This window comes from Ptychodera flava, unplaced genomic scaffold, assembly GCF_041260155.1.
Source record: "Ptychodera flava strain L36383 unplaced genomic scaffold, AS_Pfla_20210202 Scaffold_30__1_contigs__length_3116999_pilon, whole genome shotgun sequence".
Lineage (NCBI taxonomy): Eukaryota > Metazoa > Hemichordata > Enteropneusta > Ptychoderidae > Ptychodera > Ptychodera flava.
Window position 1 is genome coordinate 138,847 of NW_027248352.1, and position 20,686 is coordinate 159,532.

General features: G+C 36.7%; 2 protein-coding genes across 2 annotated transcripts in view; both read right to left on the reverse strand.

Moving 5' to 3' along the window:
• The window catches only part of LOC139127247 (uncharacterized), a 236,651-nt gene that overhangs the window by 96,895 nt on the left and 119,070 nt on the right, over positions 1-20,686 (reverse strand). The gene's annotated exons all lie outside the window — the stretch shown is intronic.
• The window catches only part of LOC139127285 (uncharacterized), a 50,925-nt gene that overhangs the window by 16,837 nt on the left and 13,402 nt on the right, over positions 1-20,686 (reverse strand). The window contains exons 3-6 of the mRNA XM_070693198.1: positions 20,571-20,654; positions 19,973-20,359; positions 18,929-19,174; positions 16,759-17,181 (exon numbers count right to left, since the gene is read on the reverse strand). Of these exons, the coding sequence (XP_070549299.1) occupies positions 16,759-17,181; positions 18,929-19,174; positions 19,973-20,359; positions 20,571-20,654 (1,140 nt within the window). The remainder of the gene's footprint in view (positions 1-16,758; positions 17,182-18,928; positions 19,175-19,972; positions 20,360-20,570; positions 20,655-20,686) is intronic.

Consider the following 20,686-nt stretch of genomic DNA (forward strand, 5'->3'; position numbering starts at 1 on the left):
ACTGCCTTATACCTGGGAGTCTATGGAGAACTGCCTTATACATGGGAGTCTATGGAGGTGTAAACTAAAAGTCCTCCAACATGCAAGTCTAACACGGCCAAATTTGATCGCATTGTGAAACAAATCGGCGTGCATCTGTATGGGGTAGGGTACTATCCTTGTGCAAAGTTTGAAAGAAACTGACCAGGGCATGTCTCAGTCTGATGTCTGCGTGAACGGACGGACGGACGGACGTACGCACGCACGCACAGACGGACATGACCCAATCTATATTAAAGTCCCCCCAGACTTCGTCCGTGGGGACTGACAAACTTTCTTCGTGTCATTGATGGCCTTGATTTTCTTTGGATTTTGAATGGACACATTTATTAAAGACGTCACTTTAGCTTGTCAATGACAGTGAAATGATTTTTTGCAGAAACTTGATCGGTCCAGCCAAGTACACATGCTTACTCATAACAGATGGACTGCGATGATCAAAACATTGTTTTGTGATATTCCGGTACAAAATTAAAATAATGTTATTAATATGTCGCATTGACTATAAAGTTGCAAATGTTTCCTTGGGTGTTGAAACAGGCTTACACTGATTAGCGGAACGGAATGAGCGGAACGGAACGGAACGGAATGGAATAGCCACACAAAAAAGAAAAATAGTTTCTCTTTAATTAGAGTCCATTTTTTTTCGTTCACTGAAGTTTGGAGCGGAACAGCATGGAATTTCGGATCTAAAACAGAAATTTGGATTTAGGGAGCCTTCAGTAATTACAGGGGGGGGTGGGCCGGGGGAATTGGGGGGAGGGTCACTTTTTAGAAAACAGTTCAAGGGGGAGGGTCACTTTTTATAAACCTATCTTGGGGGGAGGGTCACTTTTGACAGAAGCTGATATTATGGCCAAAACTTTGATTGTCCTTGTGATATTTCCTGAATAGGAAATCACCAACAAAATACGCACACACTTATAGACCGCCATGCATAGTGAATTGACATTTGGTGAGATTCCAAAATCAAATTTCTTACACAACCATAGACTTGTAACCACTCTAGTCTAATCAAGAACAATAATCTTAATATCAAGCATGCATAAATGCACAGATTTATCTAATTTTGTACTGAAAAAAAATTATTCATAGTTTCGTCATAGACCCCAATGCATAGTGAATAGACATTTCAGTGAAATTCCAAAATCAAATTTCTTACACAACCATGGACTTGTAACCACTGTATTCTAATCACGAACAATAATCTAAATAATCAAGCATGCATAAATGCACAGATTTATCTAATTTTGTACTGAAAAAAATTATTCATAGTTTCATCATAGACCCCAATGCATAGTGTATTGAATGACATTTGGTGAAATTCCAAAATCAAATTTCTTACACAACCATAGATTTGTAACCACTCTAGTCTAATCAAGAAAATTAATATCAATAATCAAGAGTACAGAAATGCAAAGATTTACCTATTTTTGTATTGGAAAAAACTATTCATAATTTCATCATAAACACCATGTATAGTGAATCGACTTTTTAGATGAAATTCAGAAATCAATTTCTTGTACACAAATGTTCATTTTACTTCCCTATTCAAGCAAAGTACATTTAAATACATTATCAAACATGTATAAAATACAGATATAGCATGTTTTGTGGGGGCAAATTGTCAATAATTTGCCTGATAGACTCCATGTATTATGATTTGATATTTTTGGATGAAGCACTAAATCAGCTACATCTTGCCTTCTTATGGTGACCCTCCCTAAACTGTATGAAATACCATATCTCTTCAAAAATTCTTGCATGATAAATTGCGACTGTCCCTCCAAAAACACCAGCCCTCCCCTCTGTAATTTGTCCCTAACATAACAATTGAACCAATTGTTATGTAAATTAGCTGATACTGTTTTAGTTATTCCCGGGGAGAATACCGCAGTGGTGGGGGGGAGGGTCAAGTTTTAGAATGTCGGACTAGGGGGAGGGTCACATTTTAGACAGGAGGATTGGGGGGAGGGTCACATTTTACGGTACAGGTGTTCGCGAAATTCCCCCGGCCCACCCCCCTGTAATTACTGAAGGCTCCCTTAAATAAAATATCATTTTTCAACCCTTAAAGTAATGCATCTGTTTTTCAAAGTTTCTCTTGCCGTGAGTAAGACTACTAATAAGAATTTTATTCCATAGAAACACACTTCGGGAGCTGTGGTAGAACAAGTACAATAAATCAAACATTACACATATAATTAGGCAAGACTGCTCCCGAGACTGCTGCTGGGAATGAATAAGACTACTGGACTGAAGCTATAATTCAAATCTTAAACTACACCTGAATCCAAACTTCACCCTGGATATCGCATCAGCTGGAGGATGCTATGGCTACCATGAGGCATGTGAGGTGTCGCACAGGCGTTCTGTCGAGTGGGTAGTTTGTAAAAATGTAGTTTCTGCTACGTTCCGACTGCAAACTTACGGGAGCACCAGTTGATTTAGGGGATTGTGAAAATGGAGGTGTAGACAATTTTTTTTTCATCCATTATGACAGCATTTTTTTCAAAAGCATGCTCGCGCAACAAATTATTTTCTGCACAACTGAAGGCAATGCAATATATTTCATTTGTTCTCAAAATGAAGTGCACGTGCATATGTTTTGCATGTCAAAGTTCATTCATGCAACCTGTAATCTTTATTGCAGAATTTTGCATATCTAACCCCTTCCCACGTTAGAATTTTTTTAAATATCCAGATCTCAAAGATCAAAATACTAAGGTCGGTTCTACACATTCATTTTTGGTAATTCCAGCACCTCGCATCACATTTTTTGCCTTCCTCTCAGGGAAGTGGTAACATTTCTTTTCTCACTTTGGGGTTTTGCAGAAAATTATTTTATCATTCGCCGGGGGGGGGGGTGACAATATTCCCCCTCCCGAATCCTCCAGCCCCTCCTTCAGAAATAAAATGATTCTCCCCTTAGCATGCTCGGTAAAAAACGTGGGGCTGAAATCAATCTATCGAATGACCAAACAACTAGGTCGAAGGACATCAGTAATACATACAAAAGGCATCGCTTATACTTACACACACAGTCGATCAACGCGTTAACATGAAACTACAGCCATTTTGCAATTTTAGTCATTCTTTTGTGATCAGTTTTTGAAGGCAGGTAGTGTTTACACCCCTAATTGTCGTTGTATGCCGTACACTTGCAATTATTGTTTGAAAAGTATGTTGAGCTATTGCGATCGTACAAAACAGAGTGCAAAACTACATGTTGGCCATAGACACGCCCTCTTTTGGGTTGACCACCCCCTCCACAGTATGGTACTGCCCTCTATAAGGCGTGATTCCCGGGCTACGGGTTAAATTTAAATTTAGATGTAGCTTCAAATTGAAATTACAGCCTCGTTTCCTGTGGTATTTGATTTGACATAAGTTTCCTTTTGGAAACTTCAAAAATTAAGGTGCCTTACTTGTAGAGTTGAATAAATGATATATTTTATTTAAATCAAAATGTCTCTCTTAATTCCATTCTTTTCCGCTCAAAAATTCTGTGGGCGAAAAATGGACTCTAATTAAGAGAAACTAATTTGTTATTTGGTGTGGCTATTCCGTTCCGTTCCGTTCCGTTCCGCTCATTCCGTTCCGCAAATTAGTGTAAGCCGTTGAAACATGTTAGCATAGTGTACGTGTTACAAATCAACACACCAAACAGCAATGTTCATGTAAGAACAACCTGCTTGATTTCCATGGACTTTCTGGTCCGCCCATCACACTGTTATGTCTGTTTCCCCTCTAGCTTCCGAAAATTCTTGGTAAATTTACAAATTCAGTCTCAAAAGTTTTAGCCCAGATATATTTTCATTTGATATTTTGATATCATCAAGAAATGTCTGGTGATGTTCACTTCTAGATCATTAAACTGGTGGAATCTACAATAATATTAAAATCATTCAGAATCACATAGTTTCTTGTTTAAGTTATAGCAGTTTGAAAGTAGGCCGAATGGGAGTCAATCAAGGTGAATGCCATTTAAATTGGAAGGCAGCAAAATGCCATTTAAATTGGAAGGCAGCAAAATTACCTTTCACCTATTGGACCACCCTAGGTAGTTTCTTGTGAACCATAATTGCGTAATTAGGGGGTCTTCATGCCTGACATCACATGATGAGATGACCTAGACTTGACCTTTCAGATAACCTCAGTTTTTTCTCCTTTTCCTTTGTATTATGACTCCATTTGTGAAAGTTTCCTTTGAAATAATGGTTTTTACTATCAAACTGAGTAGTTGCAGGCCAAATTTTGATACAGCAAAGTAGGTAACACTTTTGATAGACTCAAGGACGACCCTGCAGGACTCACAGAGGCAAAGCAGGCCTCAGTGTATTCATGGACGTTACGTTCATGATGTATTGTAGTATCGAACAGCAACAGTGTTTGTTTTACGTACCAGGGGATTTGTAACTTTGTAGAAAGGGGAGTAAAGTGTTTCAATACATTGCAATTTTGTAGGAAGGAGGGTAAACTGTTTCAACATCTCACAACATTTTATTGTTAGGTGTAGTTCACACACAGCATCGTACGCAGGGCTAGCGAGAGAGTTGCCGACATCGACGGTTATTTACGAGAAGTGAATAAAAGACTGGCATTTTTGGAAGCGATCGAGTAGCTGAGGTAGGCTGGGATACGACTTGGGCCCAAGAATGCTGAATTTCGGCAGTAATTTGGCTTTTTACGTCAAGTCCCAAAATGGATTTGAAGTCACCGACCCTACGTACGGGTCTTTGCAGGGCTGTGGTGAGTGGGGCGATTAGCTGTAGCGGAACACACAGCATCGTACGCGTACGCAGGGCTAGTACAACATGTGATCATGGAGGTAGTAGGAGACTGAGGTTTCTTGCACGGTCGCGCCGATGAAATGGGAAGCTGAAATTTTCGCTCGTAATTTTGCAAACGAAATCGTAGATCCACTCAAAACGTCGTATTTTTTTTACATATTTGAAACCCATGAGGAACGTAATTCATTCTCCCCTGCAAAGTAAAAAGGAGATCGAAACGACATGCATGTCAGACAAAGACCAAACGCACGCAAGATGTCCGTCCACATCCACCAATCTCGTAATTTACACCGACAGAACAAAAACAATTTGATCGAGCATGGACGTTCTAACGTAAATGCATCATTGTCTATTGCATTTTCATGTAAGCCAATACACTCACACGTACGCTCTAGGTTCAATTATAATGTCAATCCAACACGATACTATTTTCGCTGATAGTGAGTGTGCAGCGTGAATGGTATGCTGTCGTCGTTAGATAACACTGATCACGTGGTGTGACAAAATAGTTTTACGGAAGTTGTTGATGGAAGTGACGTAAACTTTGCTTCTCCCAACTCTATAAGCTTCCTCAGTTACGTAACTTCGTCGCTAAAAATCACTTAAAATTGACACAAACTGAAAGGCATAAGCTTTGTAGCTTTCAAATATGCGACTTTTCCCGATAAAACTATACATGTTTGGAAAGGCCCTCATCAGAGCTTTCAAACAGTATAACATTTATATGGTTTCATAATTCATGGTTCGAGGCAGAAAGGGAAACATTACCCCTACCCCATATGTTGTAATTTCGTTCTTAAAAAATCACTTAAAATCGACACAAACTGAAAGGTTTAAGCTTTGTAACTTTTGAATATGCAACTTTTCCCCATAAATCTATATATTTTTAGAAAGGTCTGATGCAGCACTTTCAAAAAATGTAACATTTTTATGGTTTCATCATTCATGATTCGAAACAGAAAGGGAAACATTAGCCCTACCCCTTATGTTACACACGGATATATGGCATACCGCGTAATAAGAAAACAAGCCCAAGCACCCACTAAATCTCAAGACACATACTTTTAATGTTGTTTTTCTTGTTTATTGCACTGAGTTCTTTCAAAAAATATATAATACCTCATGAAAAATTGTTTGGAGGAACGGGAACTTAATTATTGGGTGTGAAATTTAGCAAATTTTACGATTTACAGTCAATTGCCGATATAAAGTCTAATCGACGTTCGAATATTAATTTATCCCTATTAAGTTATACATCAATGAAAAGGCCATGATCTTGGCTTTCTAAAATGTAACGTTTATAGTATTTTATTGTTTCTGTTTCCGTCGAGCGGTAAATACGTGACCCCTACCCCATTGTTGAAATCCAAGATGGCGGCCAAGATGGCGGCAAAGATGGCGCCAAATGAACCCCATGGGACACTATTTGATTTTGGGAACATCAAAATTCATTAAATATAGACCCTAAGGATTACAAAAATGTAGGTTAAAAAAATACATCCATGGGGTGCATGGGAACCCTACCTTCCGACCCGACTATATGGTATACTCCATGTTAGATGTATGGATCATTATAGTTTGTAGTTTTATAACCTCACATATGATCAGTGTACTAAAACTGATATTAATAAGTCATGTGGTACTCTGGCAACACCAACCTTAACAATAACTATAGGCTTGCAGTGAGTCACTGCCGTGAACTCAAAGATATTGAGTATCATCTACAAAGCAGACTTTACTATCATACAGGAAAATGAATTTAGCTAAATTGAAATAGCTGTTATGTCTGTGATGTCAGCTGTCTTATTATCATTTTACAGCATGATTGGTTCCAACAATTTTTCATTGGAGAATGGATATTTGAGACTGTCTTAAGTCATGGTTAGGGTCAAAGGTGGTGATAATATTGTACATGACTGCATCTTTCACTATACAGTAACATGAAAACGATAGACAGACACACAATTGGATGTCAACACTGAAGCATCAGCAGGAAAGTTTGTATTAAGGTTGAATGTGCCTCGAGGACAGATATTTGGACTCCCAAATTTTTATAAAACCTTTTTAATCTGCCACTTTTGACAGCCCATTTTAAAGTTTTTCGAGTAAGAAAAATCTTTGTTTTTCAAAAATCAAAAATTTTATTTTCATGGCAGCCATTTTGAATTTCAAATATTGGTAAATATTTTATAATTCGTTTTGTCCAGCACAAACCTTTGCACTGTGACCCTTGATTTTATTCTGGATTAGGTAAGATATGGTTGAAAGTTCCTTTAGAGTAAATGTTAAGTTTTTCACATTCAAGGTACAGGTAAAGTGTGGGATTACCCATAAATAATGCAGTATCAGCCACTGACATTGGTTTGCAAGCAGAAATGTAAGAAAAAATCCTTGAAATATTGTCATTAGTTAAAACTTCAAATATGAAACAAAATACATGGAATGAGAAGTCGTTGAGAAAAATATTTTCAAAAATCTGACTGCATGATTTTAAGATAAAATGGTAAATTTTCGTGAAAAAATGCTGACACAGCAGATTTCCTTGATGCCTTTGATAAATATACGACCATATCAGCAATACACATTTTCCCATCTAAAAGTCATTGCTTCGGGAATTTTTTTAAGAACTCCACTCAGCACGAAATGACTATTATTCAGCCTTAATCAGCTGCAAATGTAATTGTTTCTTCTAGGCTTAAATTTTCTCAGAGTATTCTTCTTTAAGCATTACAGAATTTACCATGGTAATCTCCATATACACTTTCAAAATAATTGTACAAAGTGACATTAAAACAGCAGCAAAATTGATTTGCAAATTTAATCAATGGAAGAATGAGCATTTAATGTATGTATAAACTTACAGATGGATGGTTATCATGAAAGTATTATTTTTAACTTCAAGTAGCCATACATAGATATTACAAAGAAAACTACAGGAGTAGTAAGTATCACGAGTCTGTATGTCTTTTATGTCTGTCTGTCTGTCTGTATGTCTGTCTGTCTGTATGTATGTATGTTCATGTATTCATGTATGTTCATTCATGTATGTAATTCTGTCCATCCTCTCAGTTTTCTTAAAAATGGCAATTCATACATCTTGAAATTGGTGTATAGGTGTACTTTTCGTAAAAGATGGAATTTCTAAGATCTAATATCTTGGCTTTACTAATCCGAGTTTGTTGAAGTCAAGTTGATTAAAAAACATAACTAATATACAAATTAGCAAAGCAGATGTAAAGATTGGAAAAAATCTAAAACATAGAAAGTGCTTGCTGTATGCCCTTGAAATTTTGTGGAAAACTTCCTAGTTGATCACATGATTAATATGCAAAATTATCAAAAACAATGGTAAGGAATTTTTAACTGAGAAAGTATTTTCTCTGTGACTTTAACAGCTTACAATGTTCCTACAGGCTATTTTGATGCAAATATTAGTGTTTGCCTTCTAAGGTTATACGATTACTATTATGCATTATAAGTTAGATAAATCTTACAAAGTGGCCAAATGTTCTACATCCAAATATTTCCATTTCTGTGATGTTGAAAGTATGCATATTCTCAGTAACACTAAGATGCACATTTCTTCAAATCAAGGTTGGATTAAGGGCACATACTCAAAAGAGCACAGTGAATGGTCAAAAAGTGCAAAATCATGAAATATCGGACCCTAAAAACTTGAAATTTGGTAAGATAATTTGTGTTTTATTGCAATTTTAAGGTTATTGAAATCAAATTTATCACATGACTTATATACAAGTGAGTAAAAAAATAGGGAAAAGAGTAAAAAAAGAAAAGTAAAAAAATCAGGAAAAGAGTAAAAGTAGTCAAACTTCACACTAAGACATCAACAGTATTCTCTTTCTTACTGTATGTCTGTAATTTAGGTGGTTTGAAGAAAATTGATGGAGTGACTGATATACAAATTGATAAAACAGATGGTCAAACATTACAACATCATTTATAACTAATCCTTGCCCTTACTATTACTTTTTTGTTGTTTTATTGATCTTCATAAAGCATTTGATAAAGTTTGGAGACCAGGTTTGCTTTGGAAACTTAGGAATTATGGTATCAATGGTAATTTCTTTTCTGTGATTAAGTCTATGTATGAAAATGTCAACTATTGTGTTAAATCTAACAATAGCCTCACTGAAATGTTTGAATCTAAAGTAGGCGTTAAACAGGGGTGTAATCTGAGCCCTACGTTATTTAACATTTACATAAATGACCTTCCAGGTACTTTTGGCTCCATTGAGGACAGCCCCATTACATTAGATTCATTGCACATCAACTGTCTTTCATATGCTGATGATCTGCTGTTGATTTCAGAAACTCAAGAAGGTTTGCAAAGTTGTCTTGATAAATTACACTCTTATTGTTTGAAGTGGAAGCTTTCTATTAGTACAAAGAAGTCAAAAGTCATGGTTTTTAACAAAAGTAATCACTTACTGAAAGGTACATTACTTACCTATAATGGACTTGCCCTTGATGTTGTGAAAGAGTATTGTTATCTCGGTTTTGTTATAACTCCTAATGGCAAATTTATAGCAAATTTTCACAATCTTAAGATGAAAGCTACTAAAGCTCTTTTTAGTCTTCGTAAAGGTATTTCTTATAATGGGAATTTTTCTGTGAAAGTTGCTTTAGATCTTTTTGATCATTTGATTGTTCCCATTCTTACCTATGGTTGTGAAATTTGGGGGAATGAAATTAATGATAAGAGTAATTTCTTAAATGATGTTAGCTTTTCTTTCTACAGATATTTACTGGGAGTTTCAAAACATGCTCCCCAGGCAGGTATTATAGGTGAACTTGGTAGATATCCTATCAAAATTGCCATAGTCAAACGCATGTTAAAATATTGGCATAAGTTAGTTTTCAGTGATGACATTCTGTTACGTTCAGCGTATCTTTCTGCAAGATATCATTCAAAGTGGTTTGAGTTCATTCAAATATACTGGATACTTATAGCGAGGGTAATATTTGGTCAGCTGTTTGTAACATTAATGCCACAATTAAAATTGTCCAGAATAACTTATGTAAGCATTATCAAGTTTCTTGGTACAGTGATTTACACAAAGATAATAAGTCTCTTGGGAAGGGAAATAATAAGCTCAGAACGTACAGAGAATTTAAAACTAAGTTTGGTTTAGAGAATTACTTACTGGATATTAAGAACTTACGCTGTGGAAATTGGTCACAAAACTTCGTATTTCTGATCACAGTTTACAAATCGAGTTGAGCAGAAGGTCAAAACCAAGAATTCTACCTGAATCCAGATTTTGTAAGTTTTGTAAGTCTTCCGTCGAGGATGAATTTCACTATTTAATGAAGTGTCAAAAATATAATAGTGATAGAGAAGTTCTCTTTTCTGCAATGAAGTTGTATTATCCTATATTTGATAGTTTAAATGAAAGAGATAAGTTTTTGTACATTTTAACTTCAGATGATACGCTGTCTCTCATGAAATATATTACAAACACTATGTTTCCCCCAGCAGTTGCAGGTAAAGACATAGACAACAATATTTTATGCAATGTTTAGTTTTGTTCTTGCTATACTGCACTTTCCGAAGTGTGTTGTTATGCAATAAAGTCATTAAAGTGATTAAAGTGATTATAATATGTTTAATGCTCTGCAGTATTTGGTCAAAATCATAACCTTCGTGGCCACTCATCTGATAGCTTTTGAATTCGCATGCAAGTTTCTTGGGATAATCAATTTCAGATGTCTTCAAATCACAACGAAATCTTAAAGGTTTCATGCTAAAGAACATTTCTGTTAATTTTGATAAAAAATCATATTATTGAAAACTACCGATCAGATGTCTTAAAACGTTTAATGCAAGTCCCTAGTGATAATATAGTTAAGATATTACAATAAGTAAATTGTGATCAAATCTGCAATGTGTTTAAGACCTGTAAAGAACCAGAAAATTTTGGATTTTAGAATTCTCAGTATTTTCACGCATATTCCAGCTTGTGTTGTAAACCATTTTGGAACCACAGTGTGACTGACGCCATTGTTTTCTTATTGCGTATCTATGTGAATAAACCAGGTAGGATTTAATAGCGTCCTGTCAGCTTTGTCCCAAACAGTATAACTTTCTCCAAGGAAAAGTTTTCCACCCACTTTGTTTGATTATGAAATGTCCACCATATCAAATCCATGACACCGCAATCTATTTTGACATAATTGTTTTCATATATCACGATCATTGGCAGGGCCCGTAATTAGCGGTAGTCGCGTGTCCACAGACTACAAATTTTTCCCTGGGGCTATCAAAATCTATGAAATGGTAACACACACGTACTACAAAAGCCTGGGACTTGAGAAATTCAGTCAGAACTTTGCGCGCCATCTCCAGTACGTCACTTTTGAACGAGCTAAATGCAGTCAAACTTAGCTAGACATAGAAATGCCAAACTATGACTTAGTCGTGTGCAGATTTAATACGAAGACGACCATACGTTGGAACTTTGCAATTACACTGTTTTTGATGGCTGAGCTGATGTTCCTGGATGCGTTGTGGCTATCGACACGATCATGATAATTTGCGATCAAATGCAAATTGTACACTTATGTCACCATTTTGCGTTATCAAGTGGTCTCAAATGTACGGCTTTCGAGTTGAAATAAAGTTTCCTCGTGTGACAAAAAGTGTGTTCTCCATAATTTAGCCTTAAGCCCACGTGTTCAATTGACAATTGAATTGCTGGCATCGCTTGCTAAAATCCACTGCCGTTTTATAATAAACCACCAATGAAATCTTGTTCGCGATCTCAATATTTCACGTTTTCGAGGCTCAAACTGCCAAAAAATTGAATTAGAGAGCATAACAAACAAAATCGCAGCTTGAAAGAGAAAACAATACTTCTTTTATTTATATTGTTTATTTTCTCCTTCGATAACCCGGTGGCACACCCTGAACGCAGAGTGATCACATCTGTACGATGGAAGCCAAGCCTCAGGAGATGCACGTTAGAATCCTGGTCGGAGCCAGGTGTTTGTTTTTCTCTCTTTATTTTCTGTCAGTTACTTTGTAATTTTTCCCTTCTCGCTCTTTTACTCTCCTTTCCCATTTTTTCTATTTTCTCGCTAAATTCATTGCATTTGACAATCTCCGCCGATCCACTGCCAGTAATTTGAGTCAAACTAACTAACCCCGCAAGCAAAGCCCCATACTAGTACACACAGTACGTACACAGCTGGAACTCACCATCACTCGTTTGCGACATTTCCAGGATAAAAGATGGCCGTCAAGTTTGAAACGTCGCGCGTACTTTGTTTTGCATTTTAGCTTATTTATATGTAATTTAGGGGGTTGCACGCTGTAGGGATAGAGTCACCATTGAGTCACGGACATAGTCACCCAAACATGCAAACCTTCCTAACTCCATGACCAGACCGAGTACGCCCATATTTTTTTAAAGAAATATATTTTCTCTATATTCAATATTCAAATTTTCTAATTGAGATGACAATTAAAGTCTTGAGATGTAAAAAACTATAAAAAGGACGTTTCAGGAAAAGCAAAACGATCGTGCAAATAAGTAAGAAGAACCGCTTATTTGCACGATGATCGTGTGTATAAGAAGCTTTTTCCGCTTATTTGCACGATGATCGTGCAAATAAGCGGAAAATACTTCTTATAGACACGATCATCGTGTGGATTATCCGTTTGTTTTTCTTATCTACACGATCATCGTGTCGGTATGTGTTGTTCTTTATCAAAACGATGATCGTGTCTTTAAGAAGCATTTTCCGCTTATTTGCATGATGATCGTGTAAATAAGCGTAAAATGCGTCTTATAGACACGATCATCGTGCAAATAAGTAAGAAAACTGTATTTGCACGATCATCGTGCAAATAAGCGGAAAATGCGTCTTATGGACACGACCATCGTGTGGATAGGTAAGAAAAACCACGTTATCCACACGATCATCGTGTCGGTAAGCATTTTTTTATGTCTATTCACACGATCATCGTGTCGGTAAGCATTTTTTTTGTCTATTCACACGATGATCGTGTCGATAGGCGCCACCTCTTGGATGACAGGCTCAGGAAATGATGGCGAATGAAAATGCATTTTCTTTGCATTTTAATCATAATGTATCAATCACAATTACACGGAAATTATGCCTCCTTCCTACAGAAAGCCGATGGTCTATTTTTAGCCTAGTCCTGCGTACAGGTCTGTGTGTTCCCGGCGTTATACAGCCTGTGGTGGAGGCCGTATCACGCCGGAAACATTCAGACCTGTACGCAGGGCTATTTTAGCCCTGCTACAGCATGTCCTATGCACGTGCTGAGAAGGTCGCGGTCATTGTCATGACGTACTATCAAGATTTGCCTACAACCCTGAGAATGAAACGGGTTTTCAATAGGTCACCAAACTTTTGAGGATCACTGTTGTCCATTAAATCCGTTTCCTTTGGGTATTAAAGGTGTGCAAGTATTCACATCAAATGACTAGAAAATTCAATTTTATGGACAGAATCTTGAAAAATAGCTTTTTCTTGTCTTGTTAACGAAAAACTTGGTAGCCAAAGTGGACTACCAGGAAAAATTGTTAATTTGAAGCCTTGATCGGTATGATTCATTTAAGCAAGTTTTGCGTCGCCATGCACAGGATGCATGAAAATGTACATCGTGACTGGTCACATTAAATGCAAGTCTCTAACCTGTCTTTCGATTTTAAAGCTCTATTTGCCAACATCCATCTGGTCTCACATACTGAATTCTATATTCGTATTTATAGTGTTTAGAGTTGTAGCTATTTAGATTTTTTTGTAATAATGACTAGTAACAAAGCGTTGCATGAGGTTTATGTCACTACTTCGGGAAAATCCAACAAATATGTTCTTACAATAAACTAGTTGTAACACTCTAAGCAATTGCATAGTACTTGAGGCATGTTTTCGTATCAGCAGACAGACCAGTTGGCGAACATTTTTTGCTCACGTGTTAACACACGTGAGCATATGTCGCAGCGATGTCTGTCTGTCTGTCTGTCTGTCTGCCTGTCCGTCAGTCCGTCTGTCCGTCTGTGTGTCTGTGTGTCTGTCTGTCTGTTGGTCCAATATCTAAAAAACGGCTGATCAGATCAGAATCAAATCTTGTACATATATTCAGTTAGCAAATAGCAAGAACTGATTAGTTTTTGGTGGATGTGGCTTGCATACTTTTTGCTCATTTGCATAATTAATGATTTTAGAAAAAACGGCTATATATTAAAAACGACTAACACAACTTGATGAGATTTGCTACAAATGTTGATCACACCAAGATATATCAGCAGTGGGAACCATTAAGGGGTGACATGAAAGATAAATGCTAATTTGCATATTTAATGAACTTTCCTAAATAGGGATATATGTCTGATTTGACTTGATCAAAATTAACCAAACTTTGTATGTATATTAAAGGTACTATGATTTAACATTATTGAAAGTCATTAAGCGTTTTAACTTCAGCCAATTCCTAATTTGCATATTTCATGAACTTTGCTAATTAGGAATATATATTTGAAATGACTGGACCAAAGTTGATGAAACTTGCTACATGTATTGAAGCCACTATGATACAACATTTTTTAAAGTCATTAAGTATTTTTATTTCAGCGAATTCCGAATTTGCATATTTGATGAACTTTCCCAATTAGGGATATATATTTGAATTAACTTGATTGTAGTTGTTGAAACTTGCTATATACATCAAAAATACTGTGATATAACATTATTGAAAGTCAAAAGACATTTTTACTCCAGCCAAAACCTAATTTGAATATTAAATGAATTTTCATAATTAGGGATATTTATCTGAATTGACTTGATCAAAATTGATGAAACTTACTATGTACATTAAAGACACTATAATACAATATTATTGAAAAACATTAAGCATTTTCTCTTAAGACAATTCCTAATTTGCATATTTAATGATCTTTCCTAATTAGAGATATATGTCTGTATTGACTGACCAAAGTTGACAAAATTTGCTACACATATTGCAAATACCATGATACAACATTATTGACAATCATTAAGCATTTTTACTGAAGCCAATTCCTAATTTACATATTTAATGAACTTTGCTTATTAGGGATATATACCGGGATTTACTTGATCAAAGTTGGCAAAACATGCTATGTACATTTATGATTATACCAGGTACTAGGTCAAAACAATATCGAAAGACATTTCACATTTTCATGTCAGCTAATTTATAATTTGCATATATGAGCTTTCACAGCTCGGCGTATATGGCTATAAGGACTTGGCCAACGGTAATTACACTTGCTATATAAAGTGGTGATACAATAAGAGCAGTCAAATAACTTTAATATTTTTATTTCAGCTAATTACATATTTGTATACTTCATGACCTTTTAGAATTAATCGGCGTGATTATAGTTCATTATGTTGATCATAATAATTTCAATGAAGTTGCAAACATGTGGCAAAGGTTCAAATTTACACCTAACTTCAATATATAATGAAACACGTGAGCATTTTCAGTTCATATCTGGTTTGCCTTAGCACATCGGAAATTTCACTCACTCTACTGCTCAACCTGAAACTTGCAAAGTTTGAATGGGTGGGCAGGGAGTATGATTCTGCTGTTTCGTTTTTGGCATGGGTCAAATCGTAGCAGTTACAAAAATGTTATCATTTTCATCTCCACATTGTAATTGTGTACTTAAAGGCGGAGCCTCCCTTTAAAAGGGCGCCAACCTATGGCGGCGTTCATTGTGTAAGTGGACACCAAACAGGCGATATGAGGGCACACGCTCCAGAAAATGCCACTTTTTAGTTTTTTCCGACCGCAAAAATGCTGACAGACTGCCAAACGGTCAGCACGAAGCTGCTGCCGATCGAACCCTGTGGTTATATTCAATTCTGACGTGACTGGAAGACGTTTTGTAAGGAAATTCGAGTATGGTGCTGGGGAATAAATGACCGTTGGCAATTTGAACCGACCGTCAATCAAACGGTTACATAAGCTCTTTTTGCAGGATTAGCAAAAGGTGACAAAAGATTGAGATCAGTTTGTGTAATTAATGTTATAGAAATCAAACATCTTACTGGCCATGTGTTTGACTGGGAGGAGAACTCAACTAATGCGAGAACCTGGGATTGAAAAGTGCGGCTTTAAGCACAGGGTACAGGGGAAAGTTCCCTGGGGTGGGGAGGAAGGTGTTTTTTGTGCAACGGTTTACCTTATTTGATTTTATTAATTTTGACTGTGATATTTCAAATAAAGAGTTCAACTCTACACCGTCTGACTGCTTTATCATTACCGACAAGTCCTTATCTCCTCTCCAACTTGTGTATACACCACTGTGCTCCGTTGCGTGTGGGACGGCTGTGGTGTTGACTCAATCACTTAATCCGCTGATACGGACAGCGGATTAGCAAGTTGGCAATGTTTTCGGAGCACAGTGGTGTATACACAAGTTGGAGAGGAGATAAGGACTTGTCGGTAATGATAAAGCAGTCAGACGGTGTAGAGTTGAACTCTTTATTTGAAATATCACAGTCAAAATTAATACAATCAAATAAGGTAAACCGTTGCACAAAAAACACCTTCCTCCCCACCCCAGGGGACTTTCCCCTGTACCCTGTGCTTTAAGATGGCGTCTTTTCTTGTAAACACCCATTATGTTTCCGACATCTCAAAGTCTGCTGGCTGGCTCCCACTGACAACTGACCACAAAAGCGTTAATTTTATGACTGATTCTTCTGTTATCGCAAACTGACGTGTTACCATGGCACTATAGTTGGAATTTGTTAATGTGCATACCAAATATTCCAGCTTATATGTCAGGATAAAGGTAGATTTTTGCCGTTGCAGCTGTTTAATCGAAAGACTGTGGAAATTGATCACAAAACTGTAGATTAAAATTCTAATTTTCAAACTAACCTTTCTCAACCCGTCTCACATCCAGGTACACTTCCTTTGTTTCTTCGGGGATTTCAGCATCACTAACGATGTGGTCTGCATACGCTGATATCTTCTCAGTTTTCATCACCAGTTCAGGATTGTAGGTCTCATGGTCTTGCGTCTGCGACTTCACGTGTAGAAACTCATTTAGAAGTGGGTTTAATTTACTTTCCTCCTCTCTGGCCCCCTCCATTGCCAAAGCTTTTCCAATGTCTCGTCCTTGCCCCCTTTCTCTATACCTTGACCTTCCAATCCCACTACTTATCATGAGTTCGTTGACTTTGGCCTCGAGTTCTTCATTCTTCTGTTCTATCTCTTCATCTGTCAGTAGATGTACATCGGTCATCTGTGTGGATTCAGAGTCATCTGAAGGTCTTTGTTGCTGAAACGCCAACGAAGAATCTGTACAAAGGCAATAGTTATCAAATTGTAAAAGTGTTTAATATTTGGAAAGTGATTTCGCTAAATTCGCACTTCAGCAAAACAGAAAACTGGAGATTTGATGCGTCCATAGGGCATGTTGCATCGGAAATTTCAAAATATAAAACAGGGGTACGAAGAATTTTTACCAGCAACACTTGTTACAGGACCTTGGCGTGGTAATTTGAGAAACTTCAAAGTCTTGCCTGGAATTAATCAAATCCCACAGCAAAATTATTCGTGAGAACATGTCGCACGACCGTCACATAAATCTTCTAAAGATCAGAATGTGAAACATGTCACCTCAGCTCGTTGTTTTGTTCGATTGTTTTTTTCTCTAACAACTGTGATTTTTAGAAAAAATTGCACTTAAGTGTGTACAAAACAGAAGGACATCATTAGCACTAATGATCCATGTTTGATTCGCGTCCTTCCCCACACAAATAAAAAAAGATACTGTCCCAGGCCTCCCTCCCTGTAACACAACTCCAACTTTACTACACAGATTCTTGTCGACCTATCCAGTCGTGTTCGGGAAAATTCAGGTATCTCATTGTCACTGAAAATCAATCATCTGCTTACGGTGTGTAGCCAGATTCAACAATATACTCATCATCAATTATTTGTGAAATTATGAAAGGGCTGCGGACAAATATATCTCAAAAACGCCGTTCTTACACTGGCAGAGTGGAAGGGTGACTAGAGGCAGGCCCGTTGCTTACACAAAGTGAGATGTTTAAGGGTGCAGGACAAGTATTAGACACTTCCAAGCAATTATTTATCTGCAAAAATTAAGCTCGTAACCACATTCACGTTGCATATTTTCGGAAAACCTATTGGTTAATGCTGTGATTGATGTTTTGTAGTTATTGTTTACATAACGATCATGCTTGCATAATCTTTAAAAATCAGTTTTTACCTTCCATGAATAAACGCTGAGTGTTTCAGATCGAAACTAGCACCAACGATTTACAACATAATGAACCCATAGAGTGTGTCCCAGAATTATTTCGACTACTGTACTTTTTTCGTTAAGGACTTTCGAACATTTTCCATCGCTGACCAGTCACTAGTCAGATAATTTTCAATTTACTGAACATAATTAAGACTCCCTTACAAAAATCGCAGGCACTTTGTAAAATTGCTACATGGAATGCAGCGTTTGTATAGGGGAAGGGAAAAGTAGTTTGGAAGGGAAAAAATGGTTTTTTTTTGTTTTTGTTTTTTTATTCCATACAAGTCTTGTACGGGTCAGTTTGCTTGCTTGCCTGCTTTTTAATGCGTTTTATTGAATTTTTACTTTTTTCATTTACTTTTGGATTTTTGGACTTTTTCCACTTGTGACTCTTGTAATGGATTTTTGTTTTTGTCTTTTGTTTTGTTTGTTGTGTTAAAGGCACTGAGACGTATGTGTAGTGCATTTCTTTTAAGAATTAAATTATTATTATTTTTGGGAGTTTGAAATTTTCTGTTATGTTATGCTTGTTCGACAACGACTACAAAATATAAATCATAGCATTCAGCAATATCTAGACTTTCAGAAAATAATTACTTTAAAGGGGTGAACTCGTTGCCCCTTTGAAGTAATTATTTTCTGCGACCCAGGACAAGTATTTATCCCTTTCAAACATTGTGTTGTTTGTTCAAAATACAATGGACAATGAAAGGGACAAATACTTGTCCTGGATCGCTCCATCCAGGTATGTTAGGCGCTATCCATTCAACAGACCTTTGCCATCACGTTCCGGTTCTACCAAAACCTGCGGGAGAGATTTCTGGTGCGTCGCCTGTCTCATCTTTTCCTTCTCATGCAAAAGTTGGTCAAGTATGTTTATCTGACTCTCAGTCACGTCATCTCCCTCCCTTTGAAAAGCCTTCAGGAGTTCTCTTGCTTTGTTTACTCTTCTGAGTGGCTTGTCTGCAGATTTAGTTGTCCCATGATCTATTGGCTGCTTATCACTATGCGAAGGTATCCCTAGATGAAGACCGAAGTGAAGTATCTTGCAAAAGTGCGATCAAAACATATATAGGGAGATGGAAACATTTGCAATATTTGCATGAGTACAATTCTGAGCGGGAAAACTGATTTTTGGTTGTTATATCAATACTGAGTGAGAACAAATGAATGTTGTCACTATGGGCCCACTTTTTTCACAGATGTAATAGTTGGTAAAAGAGAAGTCAATCGCATATCATTACTTTCAATCTCCCTTTTAACTGGATACCCCACATTTCGAGAAAATGCTGAAATGTCTCTTACATCAACAAAGTGCCATTTTAAGTCATTTTATAGGGAAAATATTCGCAAGTCGTTTTCTGAATTTCAGTCAAACTTTTCCATATTGTTGTCTACAAAAAAAAATTTGAAACTTACACAAAGATGCTATGCTCCTGAAAACAATCATCATTTTTAAAGTTTTTCAACAACAGTAGTGACAGCAATTAGGAGCTCACAACTACATACATGCATTTAATAGTTTTCCTCTTTGTACACAAAGGAGACTTTCCAATATGTAATAATATTCATGAATTGTCAGAATGCAAAAATACTGCCTATTGTAATTACAAAACGTTTCACTTGGGATAAACGATGTTATAATTTTCATGGCTAACGAGGTAAAATAAGAAATTATGAACTCTGACCACACCATTTTAAAGACTTCTATGCGAGCGTACCAATTGAAAACATACATAAACATTACATAGAAATCTTACAAATGTTACATGGATATGATTCACACAGGAGAAGGCATGGAATGATTTGTCTATTTACCATGTTTTTGGATCAGCTCCTGTCTGCACATGAAGTACTCTTCATAGTCAATAGTCACGTCAATTGCCAGATAAAAGGCTCCAATTTTATCAAGGAGTTCATCAGTCAGGAACTCATCTTCCATCAGATCCTGCAGTTTACCATTCTCATACAGTCCCAATAGGCATTCCAGTGCATCTAATGACTGACAGGACATTGTATAGGAAATACTTTCATTACCAACGTCCTTCACTTTCATCTCATCATGCTGCCCATCAAGTGTCTGCCGAACTTCTTTAGTCTTCTTCTTCACTTCCTCACTTTCATAGAAACCTCTCTCGACTTCCACAACTGTTCTTCCACTTTCTGGAACGACTTCGCTCACTCGTACCTTCACCTTCATGTCACCTTGAAATGTTGATATGAAAGGAAAACATCCATTATGTGTAAACACTGTGTATAAAAATATAATGGACAAGGTTAGTTTTAGCACCCGTTGAAATTAATTCTAATACCACATCAATAAACCTTACTAATATATTGTATTTGTCCGATTACCAGTATTTGAAGTGTCAGAATTAGTTTTTTTACAAAGTGAGATGACGGAGATAAAACCTACATTGATCACCCCCCTGCAATTTCATTTTCTTTGAAATGGATCGTGACCCTGCTTCTTTGGTTTCATCATCTTCTTCACGAGTACCTAGGGACAAATAAATAAACATAAAATGTCTC